The sequence below is a fragment of the Vombatus ursinus genome, unplaced genomic scaffold, assembly GCF_900497805.2.
Source record: "Vombatus ursinus unplaced genomic scaffold, bare-nosed wombat genome assembly UNPS02014794.1, whole genome shotgun sequence".
NCBI lineage: Eukaryota > Metazoa > Chordata > Mammalia > Diprotodontia > Vombatidae > Vombatus > Vombatus ursinus.
Window position 1 is genome coordinate 16,739,837 of NW_020954572.1, and position 16,279 is coordinate 16,756,115.

Genomic DNA, 16,279 nt, shown 5'->3' on the forward strand with positions numbered 1-16,279 from the left:
ATGTTACTGAGCGGAGCTCCTCCCGCGGGCTCGGGCCCCGGGCCGCGGGGAGCGCAGGGGGGTGCGGGGGGCGGCCCAGGGGGGGCCCGCCGGGGCGCTGGGGGCGCGGGGGCCGGCCCTGGGGGGAGCGGCGGCGGTGGTGGCGGGGGTGTGGCCAAGTGGCTCCGGGAGCACCTAGGTTTCCGCGGGGGGAGCGGCGGCGGCGGGGGTACCAAGCCCGCACCCCCAGAGCCCGACTACCGGCCCCCTGCGCCCGCTCCAGCCTCTCCCCCCGCTCCACCCCCCGACATCCTGGCCGCCTACCGACTGCAGCGTGAGCGCGACTTCGAAGACCCCTACTCCGGGGGGCCGTCGGGCCCCGCCACCCCCGCAGCCCCAGCCGCCCCCGGCCCCACGCCACCTCCGCGCCACGGCTCGCCCCCACACCGCCTGATCCGGGTCGAGACCCCCGGTCCCCCGGCGCCTCCAGCGGAGGAGAGACTCCCGGCTGGTGGGGACAGGGTAAGTGCTGGGATCCGGGGGTGGCCACAAGGGCGAGGTGGGAGGGGGGGAGGTCTGCTTAATGTGTTCGGGACAAAGGTGGCCTCCGGGTCTCTCGTGTCACTGCTGGCCCAGAAAAGGCGAGCTTCGTGCCTGGCCCCCAGGGCTGCCCCCAGGGCTCCAAGCTTTGTTCTGAGTCTGAGCTGACTAATCTGGGACCAGAATCCCCAATTCTACCCACTCCTGGGCTACAGTAGTCAGCTCAAGGCCCACCTTGCTCCGCTCTTTCTCTGCTCTCTGTGCATCTCTGCCTCTGAAGCGAGCCTTTTCTAACGGACCAGAGTACCTGAAACCCAGTTTGTTGTGCCTTCTCTGTGCCCTGGAAGCAGCAACGTCACAGTTGTTTCCTTGCCCCCCCCATCCCCCAAAACACACATGCACATGCACATACACACACACTGTGGTCATCCACCCCCTACCCCAGGTCAGAAACGGCACAAAGCCCTGGAGCATTTCCTTCCTCTCTTTCAGATTCTACCTCCCCCTTCCACCCCCCACCAGGTAATGGTTCCTTCAGTGGGAGAAAAAAAGGTTAAGGCATGAATGAGGCTTCTCACTTCGGCGCTGAAGCGAGAACTAAGGCTTTGAACTGCCTGGGTGAAAAGGAAAGCGTGTTAGTAGTCTGGGAAAAGAGGGCAAAATGTAGGGGACACACTGTTGTGGTGAGCAGCTGTCCAAGTCTTATCCCGGGACCCATGCCTGGTCAGCTACACCCCCTGCTCCCTATTCTTTGTCTTTCTCAGTGGCCTAGGGAAGTGCCAAGTCTTGAGACCTGTTGCCGAGGCTGGACTGAGGATCTGTGCCCATTCCTTTCACCTTCTGTTGTGATTTTTCTCTTCCCTTTGCCTACAGCTGAAGCAGAGGAAGTGAAGTCGATTTTCCTTTGATTAAGTCTGAGGGGTAGGTGCGGTAGTCATGGAGGGGCAGTCTGGGGAGCAAATCAGAAGAGAATTATTTCTTGGAAACCCAGGTATTTGGGTGGGGAAAAATAACAGGGCAAGGAGGTTCACTTTTTCCAAGGGCCAAGACAATCCGGTACTCTAAACAGCATCCTCAGCCCCTAGTTGAGAGCCCATCTCTTGCAAACAATTCCAGCCTGGCCCCTCCCAGTCAGAAAGTTAACTGCAAAGATTCAGCCTGGATTGTCCCAGTGTTCATTTCAGTTCCCCACAGCTCATTTCTCCCCCCTGGTTATCCCTCCCTGGTTCAGGATCCTCTCTGAAGCTTTCTCCTTTCACTTCAGCAGGAGGAAATGTGTTTTATTATTTGAATTGAGAGCAAAGTTGCTGTCTGAATCCATCACATCCCTGGTGTTGATGATTTCAGAGGAAATAAGTATGCTGGTTAGTTTCTAGATAAGAAAGATTTCTCAAGGTTTGAATAGAAAGCTTTTTTTTCCCTCTTAGTTCCCACTATGGGGCATAGCTACATTTCCTAACCATAAACTCTTGGAACCAGAAGGCCTGGGGTGAGGGAGGGCTTTTCTAGGAGACTATTCTCCAGAATCACCAAGAGTCTTTGTCTGATTTCCCAAGGTTTGCAGTGGTTAGATGGTATATGAAGGGTGCAGGTCCTTCCAGGGGGTAGAGGAGAATGGTTTCAAATGCTGGGAGGAGGAAAGTGAGCCCTGTTTTGGCCATCATCTGGACCATTTCATTCACAAAATAGCTCCTACTCCTTTCTCCCCACACCCAAACCCTTTGCTTCTAACACATGCCCTGTTTCTGGCCTCTGAATTTCCTCCCTCCTGCAGATGATTGTAACAGTCCGATAGTACTGCCTAGTCTATGGCATTGCTAGGCCCACCTCAGGGGCAGGGGTTCAGTCCTGTTCCTGGTAGGGGAGTAGACACAACCCTTTCTCTGAGGATTTCTTCTTGTAGCCTTGGTCTTGGGGGGAGGCTGGGGCAATGAGGCAGGAATATAAAATGGAGCAGGGAATTCCTTCACCCACTTCTACTATGTGTTGCATTGTTCTCTGTGTCCTTATAAATGGTTCAGACCTTTTAGCTGAGAAAAATCCAATTCAATTCCCATGTCAATTTTGGGGTACAAGGGATAGGAATAAGATTTGGCAGGATAATAACAGTAATGGTGCTTATATGACCCTACTTAATTTGCGAAGAAGTTTACATTCATTATCTCATTTAATTTTCATGAGATAAGCAGTACAACTATTATTATCCTGATTTTATAGGTGTGGAATGAGGTTTAGAGTAGTTAGGTGATCTGCCCAAGGCCTCACAGCTACGAAACAGCAGAACTGAACACACCCCCAGGTATTTTGGCTCCTGAGTTCTTCCCCCTCTACCGCAGCTACCTAAAGAGCTCCCAAAAGTCCCATTTGGATCATTTCTCTTTCTTAGGTGTGAGGAGATGGACCAGGGACATTTATTTTCATCAACTAACACCGAGATCCAGAGGTTAGGACCTGGGTCTTTTGTTTTTGTTTCTGTTTTATTGTTGTTTGGTACTTAATAAAAGTAGGTGTAAAGAAGTCCCTATATACCCAGACTCCAACCACCCTGTACTTCCCACCATTCTGGAAGAGTATTCCCCTTAACCTCCTTCAAGAGCTAAAGACATCTAGAGACTCTACCTCCAAGTCAGAGATAGAACGAATAGAAGCTCTCTGAATCTTTTTGCCCCTCAAACCAAAGGAGTTTGATGTCTCCTGAGCCCAAGTTGAATGGAGGATCTGCTGGTGGCTTTCAGGAATGCTGTGACCTTGGATAGACCGTCTCTTTGCATACCTGAAGTTCTGACTCTCCCTCAGGCCTGTGCTACTATCTTTGCCCAGCCAAGCTCAAAAAGAGGCTCTGTCTACCGTATGTTTGGCATCTTCTTTCCCCTTTCTTCTCTCTCTGCCCCCTCTCAATGCTGCAGATCTCCTCTGCCTGTTACTGTCTTGTCAGCTCTTAAAGCAAGATAGTGACTAGGCTAGTATGCTGCCCTGGTCTCAAGAGGCCTGATTCCCTCCCTCTTCCAGTTCCTTGTGACTGGAGTTGTGGGTGCAGCTCAGGACTCCCTCAGGGCTTTGCCTGAGGTTTGAGAATAGAAATATTCCTGTGGCTGAAGAGGTTAAGAGGGAATGTGTGTAGCGATACAGAGTCAGGACAGGACATAGGGACCCTGGACTACTCAGCTCTTCCCAGGCAAGTGCTGTCCTTGACTCTTGATGGAATCCGGAGATGTTTGAAAGGGGTGCTTCCTGCTTGTGAGGCTCTGACAGCCTTAGGACATCCATCTAGTCTTTTTTCCTGTGAAAGGGTATCACTCCCTGCAGCTGGCGTGGAGAGACTATCCAGGTGGGTGGGCTGGACTGGGCAGTTGGTGGTGCAGCGGGAGCTATTTATGTCATGGAAGCAAACAGGGCCTAACAATCTGGCCATGTGAAGGTGGGAGGTTGGGAATAGGTTTTGCTTCCAAGCTTGTCCTAACTACAGGGCAGGGAAATTGTTTCCTCCTCTTTCTTCCTCTTTTCTCTGTCGGTCAATCAACAAGCATTTATTAGGTGATTACAATGCATCTTGTACTGAACTAAGCCCTAGAGATAAAAGAAAAGGGAAAAAAACAAACAGCTAATCCCTGTCCTCAAAAAGCTTACATTCCAATAGAGGAGACAACATTCTAAAAGCTTACATTCTAATAGAGGAGACAACATTCTAAAAGCTTACATTCTAATAGAGGACACAAGTACAACATATAGGAACACACGAGATTTATATATGGGGGCAGCTAGGTGGTGCAGTGGATAGAGCACCAGGCCTGGAGGCAGGAAGACTTGAGTTCAAAAGCAGCCTCAGACACTTACCAGCTGTGTGACCCTGGGTAAGTCACTTAACCCTGTTTGCCTCAGTTTCCTTGTCTGTAAAATGAGCTGGAGAAGGAAATGGCAAACCACTCCAGTAACCAAGCAAACCCCAAAATGGAATCAGAAACTGAACAACAACAACAGGAAGGAAGGCAGAGACACTAAGACGCAGATGCAAGGGAATAGAACATTCCCTGGTCACGGAGGACATTCAGCATTGCAAAGGAATGGAGGTAGAGATGAAGTGTCGTGTGAGAGTACATATGGGGTAGCAAAGTGTTAAGAAACCAGGAAGGGGCCAGGTTACAAAAAGATTTAAATGACAAAAAATTTTATATTTGATCCTGGAAGTAATAGGGAGCCACTGGAACCCAATGAGTAGGGGAGGGATATATATCTCTATATATATCTATGCATTAGAAAAACCACCTTGGCAGCTTGGTCTCCCAAGGTTGGATTGGAGGGTGGAGAGGCTCATGGTAAGGAGACCCATTGCAATGGTCCAGGTGAAAAGGGTAATAAAGATGTTTCAGAGCTGTGAAGGTAGAAATAATAAGATCTGGCAATGGAATGGGTGAGAGTGGGTCAAAGATGACACTCAGATTATGAGTCTGAGACTTTATCCAAAAAGACCCTAGAACCAGACAAGGTTCAGCAGAGAGGTAATGGATTGGAGAAAGGGGGCTGTGATTAGATAAGAGTCTAAGAAATCTAGCCATTCTCCTCATTCCAGTGCAAGGGGGAGTTTGAGAGTAAAAAGAGATTTTCATTGGCATATGGAACTCCTGGGTTAGGGGATTGATAATCCCTATTGATAATCTTGGTTCCCTGGAGCATGAAAAGGTTAAGGGACTTAGCCTAGGTCACAGCCAGTCAGTATATGACAGTAACCAGGAAGAACTTGTATGACCTCATACTGTTCCTCAGCTAGTATGTCTAAGTGTGTAAACACATATATCTCTATAAACAAGTATTGTCACACAGACACACGGGATTAAGAGTTGCTGTGAGGGGACTATCTTAGTCATCAGGTATTCATTGACACTGTGCTAGGGGAAAGGGAAATAAATACAAAAGTATCAGACAGGGTTCCTGCCCTCAAGAGGCATTTAATCTGATTGCCTTCAGCCTTTTCCACTTGGCATGGACCCTACCCTAAGACAGCTACTCAGTGTAACAGGTCCCTTCACCAGACACAAACAGGTAAGGGGGGGCGACTATTGGGGAAAGCGAAGAATATGAGTATAGAGGACTAACTTAGAGGGCTGGGGTATAACCATAGGAAAGGTTGTTTGAGGCTAGTTACTTTCCTGAACTCCTGTCCATTCCTGTTGCTAGCTAGATATGACTTGACTGTCTAGCTCTGCCCCATCTCTCCATCCCTTCCCCCATTCTCTCCTACACAGCAGAGTAGTGAAGGAAATCTGCTGCCAGGCTGCTGGCTAACAACACAATGACACCTCAGCCCTGGAGTTACGCCAGCCAGGAGCCAGAAACAGCTGGGATATTGCAGGCTTTGTGGTTGGCAAGGAGCTTGTTGAACTCAGACAGCTCAGTCCAGGGGCAGACTCTTTAAGGGATAACCCCTCTCCACCTCACCAGCCCCCCAAGCATTGCTTTAGAAAAACAGCAGTGACAAGTAGGTTCCCACCCTATGTGCTGTAGCAGATAGGGCACCAGATTTGAGTGAGGAAATTGTTGTTCAGTCATTTCAGACTTTTTGTGAACTCATATAGGGGTTTTTTTTTTGGTTTGTTTGTTATTGTTGTGTTTTTTTGGCAAAGATACAGGAGTGGCTTGCCATTTTCTTCTCTAACTTATTTTACAGATGAGGAAACTGAGGCAAACAGTGTTAAGTGACTTGCCCAGGGTTACCCTGTTAGTAAGTATCTGAGGTCAGATTTGAACTCAGGTCCTCATGACTCCAGGCCCAGTACTCTATCCATGGCACCACTTAGCTGCCCTGATCTGGATGGTGAGGGAGCTCAAAAACACATTCTGTGACTTTCATTTGGAGAACCTGGGGAGGCAGCCTGGCATGGATGGATAGGGCATTGGACTTGTAATCAGAAATATCAAAATTTAATCAGAATTCAAATCCTGTTTCAGACATATATTAGCTCTGTGACCCTGGGCAAGTCTGTTTGCCTCAGTTTCTTTAACTGCACAATGGGTATAATAATAGCACCTACCTCCCAGTGTTGTGAGAATCAAATAAAATATTTGTAAAGTGCTTAGCACAGTGCCCAGGGTTTAAAAGTGCTTTCAGTGGGCACTTAATATGTGCATATTCTCTTCTTTCCTTCCTTTGTGCCTCAGTTTCTTTATCTGTAAAATGAGAGGTCAGACTCAAAGGCCTCAAAGGTCTCTTTCGACTCTAGCTCTATGATCTTGTGTTTATCCTAGAGAAACAAATGCTTGGGAATAATGTGGGAGAGCATTTTGATTGTCTTCAACTATTTGAAGACATTAAAGGCATTAAATTAAACACTTGCTAGAGGAGGGTAATAAAACCTTTTTCTGCTTGGCCCTGGAGGTTAGAATCAAGACCGATGACCACGACTAAGCACAGTGTAAGCTATAAAGAAGAAAAAGTCAGACTTAATGTAAGGATTCATTTCCTGACAGCTAAATCTATTCCTTGGAAGATCTACATGGCACAGTGGATAGAGTGCTAAGTCTGGAGTCAGGAAGACCTGAGTTCAAATCTGTCCTCAGACACTTACTAGCTGGGTGACCCTGGGCAAGTCACTTCACCCTGTTTGCCTCAGTTTCCTTATCTGTAAAATGAGCTGGAGAAGGAAATAGCAAGCTGCTTCTACATCTTTACCAAGAAAACCCCAGGGGTCACAAAAAGTCGGACATGACTAGCATGATTGAACAAAAACTCTGTCCCAAAATGGATTGGTCTCCTTTGGTGGTAATGATTCCCAGTAGCTGCTGTAGGGAAGATTCATGATTCACATGAAAGTTGGACGTGATAAAGTCTGTTATTCCTTTCCAGCTCAGAGATTTTGTGACTGGGGATCTGGGAAGAGGTTTTCATAGCCAAGTAAAGACAATGGATGCTAAATGTAGGAACCTATACAGAGGATGGGAGCTAGTAGCTACGGTTTGTGCTATTTCAGTTTTGCCTGGGTCTTAGCAGTCAACAGGAGGGCAACTAGGGGGCACGGTGGATAGAGTGCCGGACTTGGAGTCAAGAAGATTGGATTTGGATTCCTGCCACAGACTTGAACTAGGTGTGTGACCCTGGGCAAGTCACTTAACCTCAGTTTTTCAGCCTCAGTTTCCTCCTCTGTTAAAATTGGGATAATAAGAGTACCTCCCTCAGAGGTTTGCTGTGAGGATCAACGGAGATAGAGTTCAAAGCACTTTGGAAATATTAGATCACTATATAAATGCTAGCTGTTATTATTATGGTGAGAGGGCAGGAAACAGACAAACTATTGATGGGCATAAATAGATAGAGGCAGATTACTGCCTGCCACAATGAGGAGGAAGTGTGGGGAAAGTCCCACAGGTGGGACAGGTCAGGTATCTCTACTGCCCCAGCTTGGGCAGCAAGCATTCTCTGCTCCTGCTGGCTCCTTCTCTGTGGGCAGGTTCCGGTGGAGTGTCCCAACCCAGGGAGGGGGGCAGCAACTTCAAGAAGCAGGGTGTGGGAGCTGGGAACTGAACAGTAGAGTCATTGAGATACCTGCCACTCTGTCACCTGTTCTGCCTGTAGGCACCAAGGTCTGGGGCTGCAGCTATAGAAACCCACGCTGCCATCCCGGGAGTGGCCGTGGCTTTGGGCACTAGCCCAGCACTGGATGGATGTAGGAGGAGAGTAGGCTGCCAGGACTGGAAGAATGACTGCCAGACCCAGGCTTTGAGAGGCCTACCCAGACCAGGCCCTAGGGACTATTTTGTGTTTCCCTTTCATCTGGAACCCACAACAGGAGTAGAATAAACAAGGGGTTAGCTGTGAGATGGATGGATAGGCTGTTGAAAACACCATAATGTTTATTTTTGAAAATTAAATTAAAATTTTAATTAACAAGCATTTATTTTCTTTCCTTCCTATCTCCTCCCCTCTCCCCCATTTAAAAAGAAATGAAATAAAACCTCTGTAATAAATATGCATGGTTTAAGCAAAACTAACTCTTACATTGTTGATGTCTAACAACACAGGTCTCATTATCTATCACTTCTCTGTCAGGGGATGGGTAGCATAGTTCATTATGTTGTTGTTCACTGGTGTCTGACTTCTTGACCCCATTCTGGGGTATGCTTGGCAAAGATACTGGAGTGATTTGCCATTTCCTTCTCCAGCTCATTTTACAGATGTGGGAACTGAGGCAAACAGGGTGAAGTGACTTGTCCAGGGTCACAAAGCTAGTAAGTATCTGAGGCCAGATTTGAACTCAAGTCTTCCTGACCCCAGGCCCTGTCCTCTATCCACTGTGCCATCTGGCTGCCAGAGATCATCATAGGTGTTCTGGAATCATGGCTAGTCATTGCCTTGACCAGAGTACTTAAGTCTTCCAAAGTTATTTGCTTTTACAGTGTTGTTAATTTCGTAAATTATGCTCCTGGTTCTGCTCATTTCCCTCAGTATCAATTCATAGAAGTCTTCCCAGGTTTCTCTGAAACTGTCCCTATCATAATGTCTTATGTCACATAGTATTCCATATATAGTATTCCATTCATAAACCATAATTTGTTGAGCTGTTCCCCAGCTGATGGGCATCTCTTTGGTTTCCACTTCTTTGCTGTTATGAGAAGAGCTGCTATAAATATTTTTGGACAGATGGGCCCTTTTCCTGTCCTTGACCTCTTTGGGTCTAGTAGAGCTATTACTAGGTCAGATAGTTGAGTGACATTTGAAGTATAGTTCCAAATTACTTTACAAGATGGCTGTATGCACTATAATGTTTAAGCAGAGGTATTTGAGACCCTAGAGGCAGCTAGATGGCTCAGTAGATAGAGTCCTGGGCCTGGAGTCAGGAAGACCTGAGTTCAAATATGACCATAGACACTTACTGGCTGTGTGACTCAGGGCAAGTCACTTAACCTCCATTTACCTAGGAGCCAGCTAAGTCGCTCAGTGGATAGAGTATGAGTCTGGAATCAAGAACACCTGAGCTGAGACCCAGACTCAGACACCTCCTAGCTGTGTGATCCTAGGCAAGTCACTTACCCTCTGTTTGCCCTAATCCACTGGAGAAGGAAATGACAAACCACTCTAGTGTCTTTGACACGATGGGCCACAGGGTTGAGAAGGCAAAGGACAAGCCTGATGGACTGAACCACAACAACTGGAGATCCATCCAATAGGAGGACTGATGTCTTATCCTAGGAGTCTGGATTTTAGAAATGGGAAGAACTTTATCCAGTACAACCTTTAATTTAACAGGTGAAGAAACTGAAGCCCAGAGGAATGAGGTGCCTTCCCCAGAGTGCCCTTCCTCTAGAAGGAGGCAGAGCCACAATTTCAGTCTAGGACTTTTGATTCCAGATACAGTGTTCTTTCTGCCATTCCACAGTTCTGTTCAGCTCCACCTCCAAACCCACTAATAACTCAGCATAGGTTAAGTGAGGCCTCAGCTCTCAGAGTAATAATAGTAATAGCTTACATTTACATAGGGCTTTAAGGTTTGTTGAGGTGCTTTACATGTATTATCTCATTTGAATAGAGGAGAGATAAATTCCTCACATTCCATGTCATATACATGTCTTAAAGTATAAGCTCTCTTGAAGAGAAATCTCTGTCTTTGACGCCCTGGGATTCTCCTACCCTCTCCTTTTTGCCTTATCATCATGATAGCTAACATTTATGTAACTCTTTCTATGTGCTGGGCACTGTGCTAAATACTCTACAATTACTATCTCATCTGATCCTCACAACAACACTGGGAAGTAGATGCTGCTATTATTATCCCCATTTTGCAGATGAGGAAACTGAAGCAAAGGGAGAGATTAAGATAATTGATAAGATAATCTACGGTCATACAGGTAGTGAGCATCTGAGACTGAATTTGAACTCGGGTCTTCCTGACCCCAGGCCTGAGACTGTCCCCACTGTACCATTTAACTTCCTTTTAATAGAGAAAGGCCTTATAAAGGCCTGCCTAGACTTCTGTAGCATCTTTCTAACAAGTTTTAATGTCTCTATTTTCTTCCCAACCCAGCCAATCCCTCTTTCATGTACTTGCTGCTGCCAGACTTGTCTTCTTTCTGACCAATCATATTACTTCTCTGCTTCAAAATTTCTTTGTTTCCCTGTTGCTTACCAAGGAAAGTTCATATGTCTTGTTTGGCATTCAAGGCCCTTCACCATCTGGTACCATTCTATCTTCACAATCTTATTTCATATTATATTCTTTTACATATTTTATGCTTCCACCAAGCTGGTCTACTCTACTAAACATATCTGGTACTTTCTCACCTCCCTACCCTTGCCCATCTAGTTCCTTGTGCCTGGAATGACCTCCTTTCCCTTTTTTTTTTGCATATTAGAATCTCAAATATCTTTTAAAGCCAGACATAAACATCATGAAACTTTAAGCCCTAATACCACCCCCTCAGCCAGAAGAATTGGTAATGGACTTTCCCACAACTACCCATACTTCATAATACTTGCATGCATCTGCATAATTATCTGTGTTTATGTGATCGCTACCCAATAGACTGTAAGCTCAATGAGGGCAAGGACTATTTTATCTAATACATATATGTACATACACATATACATGTATATATATATACGTATATACATATATGTGTATGTGAATGTTTGTATACATATGTATATATGTGTGCATCTATATCTTCAAGGTTTAGCACCAAACTATTCACTGTAGGCACTTAATAAAAGGGGAATCCCGAGTTAAATTAAATTGGAATCCTGAGTCATTGATTTGCTAAATGTTTATTGAGTACCTACCATATACAAAGCACCATACTGGAGATAAAGCATCTCAGTGGCCCTTATCATGTTTTTATTTATTTCATTAAATATTTACCAATTACATGGGAAAAAACAATTTTAAGCATTCATTTTTTTTAAAATTTGAGTTCCAAATTCTCCCCCTCCCTCCCCCGCCCCTCCCCAACCTTTTGAGAAAGGAAGCAATGTGATACTGCTTATACGTGGGAAGTCATGCAAAACTTTTCCATATTAGCCATGTTGTTAAAGAAAACACACCAAAAAAGCAAGAAAATAAAGAAAGTTTTTTTTTTTTAAAGTGTACTTCAATCTGTACTTAGAGGTCATCAATTCTCTCTGGAGGTGGATAGTATTTTTATCATGGGTCCTTCAGAATTGTCTTGGATCATTGTCTTGGTCAGAGTAGCTAAGTCTTTCACAGTTGATACAATGTTGCTGCTACTGTGTACAATGTTCTCCTGCTATTGCTCTCAATGGGTGGCCCTTATCTTACTGACAAGAGGGACTATTTCCTGGGTAGATAGGTGGTTTCTCTGGAGAAGAAAGAGGAGGAGGTATGACTCAGTCTGAGCTTCTAGGGGAAATTTGCCTTTACTATCAATTTCCTAAGCAAAGAGTAGCTCAGTGCAGACAGAGATGAGAGGGATGATAAGAAACTGAAGGGCTTAAAACTGGTGTGAATGTAACAGAGTAGGTTTGTGGATTCGTAGCTTTAGAGCTGGGAGGGACTTTACACATTATCTCATCTAACCTCTTTATTTTAGAGAAGGAAACTAGAGAGGTAAGTGATTTGCCCAAGGTGCATATAGTTACTCAGTAGCAAAGCCAGGATGTAGAACCAGCTCATTTGACTCTTAGATTCAGTTCTTCCTGGGAAAATAAAACCAGGAATTACGGTTACTGAACTACCTTGTCTTACGGCACAGCGCTGAGGGACCTCTCAGAAGGGCAGGTTATGGAAGTCCAGGAACCAAGAGGAGCTATCTGAATTGAGGAGACCTCCTTCTCCATCTCTTGCCAGCTGAGGTCCCACTGAGAGAGGTCAAGAGGTAGGAGAGACACCTGAATCCCAGCTCCTGTACTCTGGTGCAATTCGAGTCATACCCAGTCAGCCCTGATCTGTCCAAGACACAAAACCAGTAGCTGGCCTTGGTCCTCAGTTCCCACTAAAAGAGTGAATGGTGCCGCTCATATTCCCTCAGGCCCCTTGAAGCCACTTCCTGTCATGCTTTATTCCCCTCCCTTCTCACTCCCCTCTTTCCTGTGCTGCTTGTTGGTGTTGGCAGCCACTGGGTGGGACAGGCACTTTTGTTTCTACCTCCCACTAGTCCCCCGGGAGCAGGGTTGGGTGCGACTGCTCCTTCTGCTTCTGCAGCCCTATGCCCTGCTCTCAGAAAGGCTCCATTGTACTCCAGACTGCACCCTACTGCCCGCCTCTCCCTGGGGCTCCTGGGAAGAGAACACAGAGATCCTCCCAGGATGGGTGATGGGGCCAGCAGGTGTGAGAAGTTCAAGAAAGAGGAGGCATAGTGGGTCATTTTTGTAGGGGACGAAGAAGGGTGATGTGGGCAAAGGAATCTCCAGTTGTTGTTTATTCGTTTCTGACTCTTTGTGATCCCATTTGGAGTTTCCTTGGCAAAGATACTGGAGTGGTTTGCCATTTCCTTCTCCAGCTCATTTTACAGATGAGGAAACTGGGTTAAGTGACTTGCCCAGGGTTACACAGCTAGTAAGTGTCCTAGGCCAGATTTGAACTCAGGTCTTCCTGACTCCAGGCCTGGCACTCTATCCACTGTGCCACCTAGCTGCCCCTGGAACCTCCAGAGAATAGAGTAAATAGAGTGGAGGGGAGGGAGAAGTGAGAGTAACAGGTATCAGCAAAACTCAACTCTTCTTTTATTTATTATAACATACCCCTAATCCTCACATTCACTTTATCTGGGGCCAATACCCCCTTCTGCCAGAGCCACGTCCCTTAGTTCATTTACCTAACAAATATTTGCTGAACGCTCCAAAGACCCTGGAACACCTTCCTACCACTACACTCCAAAGTCTGTACCCCAAACCCTGAACTAGAGGGTTTCTTCTTGCTTCTCTACTAATGCCAATGGGCCACTAGATGGTGCAGTAGATAAGGTGCCAGGCCTGGAATCAGGGAGACCTGAGTTCAAATCCAGCCTCAGATACTCGATAGCTGTCACTTAACCCTGTTTGCCTCAGTTTTCTCATCTGTAAAATGAGCCAGAGAAGGAAATGACAAACCACTCTAAAATCTTTGCTAAGAAAACCCCAGATGGAATGAGGAAGAGTTGGACACGACTGAAATGAATGAGCAACAGCTCCTTTGCCCATATGATTGAAAACAACTAAACAACAACAATCAGTGCCAATAGACTAGATCTCATCTTCCTTCTCCTCTATTCCAGATGCTGAGAAACACTAGCCAGTGCCTCCTTTTCCTTGGTTACTCAGTTAATTTTAATTTTTTTCATTCAACCACAGCAAGGTCAGGGTTGAAACATTTTATTATGGAATTAAAGGACCAGTCACCTACAACAAGAGAAGGTTTAGAGCTTAAGTTGGTAAAGTTAATGTAAAAGTAGATATGTTACTTCTAATTAATACTGTGAGCTTCTATCCAAGTTCTTCAACCAAACTCCCACTTTATCTTTTCTTCTGTCTTTCCCAATTCCTCCTAACTTGGTCATTGAAGAGATGCTAGAGCCGATGACACCCACCTCATTTGTTAGAATGATCAGTGGATGCCAGGGTATGCAGGAGCCAGCTTGCGCTATTTCTGAACTGATTGTTAAATTTTTGTTGTAAGCATTTATGTTTTGGGAATTGGCAAATGCTAAAATCAGGTCTTTATTGATTTGTTGATTATCTGGACTTAACAAAGTCATGGAAAAAATGTTAATAACACAGATTAAACTTAAAAATATATCTTACATACATTTCTTTTTTCTTCAGTGAGCCTATTGTTAAACATTTATTAGCACACTCTGGAGCTCTCATAAAGTGAAAAAAATTGTTATACTTTAAACTTTTTTTTAAAAAGCATTTATTGAACACTTATTCTATACAAGGTACTGTGTTAGGCAATGGGGATACAAAGGCAAAATGGAAAATAGTCTCTGCCATCAGCAAGGTTACAGTCTGCTTATATTCCTACACTTATATCAGGTTACATTTACTAACTTCATTCCAGCAGATTACCAGATTTTGTTAATCTGCTTTGTGTCATGGACCCCCTGGTAGTCTGGTGAAGTCTGTGGATCCTGTGAATCCTGTCTCAGAATAATGTTTTTAAATGCATAAAATAAAATACTTGGAATTTCAAAGGAAAACAATTATATTGAAAAACAGCTATCAAAATATTTTAAAAATAAATCCATGGGTCCTAGGTTAAGAACCTCTGCTTTATTTTTTTCTCTTTTATTTATTAAAATTTGTTTAAATTATCAAGGATTTATTCTTCCTTTTTATCTCACCTCTGAAAAAGAAAAGGAAAAACACAACCCTTGTAACACAAATACATATATACTGTTTTTCATTTTCCTTATGTTTTTATTTTTTTCTTTTGATCCGTTGCATCTTTCACAACGTGATTAATATGGAGATACATTTTACATGATTGCACATATATAATCTATATTAAATTGCTTATCATCTTAGGGAGGGGGGAAGTGAAAGAGAGAGGGAGGAAATTTGGAACTCAGATTTTTTAAAAAATGAATGTTAAAAGTTGTCTTTACATGTAATTGGGAAAAAATATTATTTAAAAAACCCCAAATATGTATAATCAAGCAAAACAAATTCTCATATTGGCCATGTCCTGAAATGTATATCTCATTTTGCATATTAGTCAATCACCTCTCTGTCAGGGGATGGGTAGTATTATTCACCATTGCTTTTGTGGTTGATAATTGTATTGATCAGAGTTCTTAAATCTTTCAAAATTGCTTATTTTTTACATTTTATATTATATTACATTTTTAACATAATATCAATGTAAGATAGGGTATCCCAAAAGTCTTAGTGCAGTTTTAAGTTATTAAATTTCTTGCTTTAGGAAGAAAAGAACTGAATTTCTCTGAACCTCAATTTTCTCATCTATAAAATGGGGATAATAGTATTTACCCCACCCACCCATCTACAGGGTTTCATGAGGAAAGCAAATCATCAGGCACTATGTGAATGTGAGAGAAGATGATGATGATTAATTTTCCTCCCTCATAGTTTTGTTCCAGTGCCATATCATGTCGTGAGGGTGACCTTGGACCCTCTAAAGCCTGCCAGCAAAACACAAGCCCCTACCAAGGTAGAAAGGTTTTAAATACAGGGCAGTGACAAACTGTCATCCAATGATACAGCTCAGGGAGGCTCCTCAGCAGAAGGCTGGAGACCGAGTGGTGAATTTATTTGGCTGTACCAACTCTTTGCTAAGTAAGGCATGGTGGGGAGGGGTGTGTGGAGGCTTTCCTGGTTTACAATCTGTGTACCTCAGAAACCCAGGTGCATTAGAAGTACTGAGACAAAGAAAAGCCGTTTCTTCCTAAAAGTCTAAGATGCTGGTGGCCTCAAGGCCAAGCAGCAAATTCATGGGCAGTTCTTGGGAGTCAGTTTCTAGGTTATCTATTCCCTTGTTAAAGCAGCAGAGGGCAGGTAGAGCTTTGCCTCTGGGAACAGGAATGGAAGCAAGGGCAAGGAATCTACCTATGGTTTGTGTTGGGCCCTGGCAGCAGTGAACCTTGGGACAATGGGCCCTTTGAACAAGTGGCTCCTAGCAGTCCTGTCTTTGTCTACCCCTCCATGGAGACCGATAGCCATTTCCTGGCTGGTTAGTTATACCCTAGCTCTTGGCCTTGATGGAGTCAGGGAACCATAGACAGGAACAATGACAGGAAAGACACATGACTTAGTCTACAACCTGGTATTTATTATTCATCCACTGCCCATAGTCCAAGGGCTTAATGAATGAATGAAAAG

At 44.7% G+C, this 16,279-nt stretch overlaps 1 protein-coding gene across 3 annotated transcripts in view; it reads left to right on the forward strand.

Annotated features, from left to right (window-relative positions):
• SHF (Src homology 2 domain containing F) overlaps window positions 1-16,279 on the forward strand; it is a 28,381-nt gene continuing 12,102 nt past the window's right edge. For all 3 annotated transcript variants that reach the window (XM_027869838.1, XM_027869839.1, XM_027869840.1), the window contains exon 1: window positions 1-501. In XM_027869838.1, coding sequence (XP_027725639.1) covers window positions 1-501 — 501 coding nt within the window. The remainder of the gene's footprint in view (window positions 502-16,279) is intronic.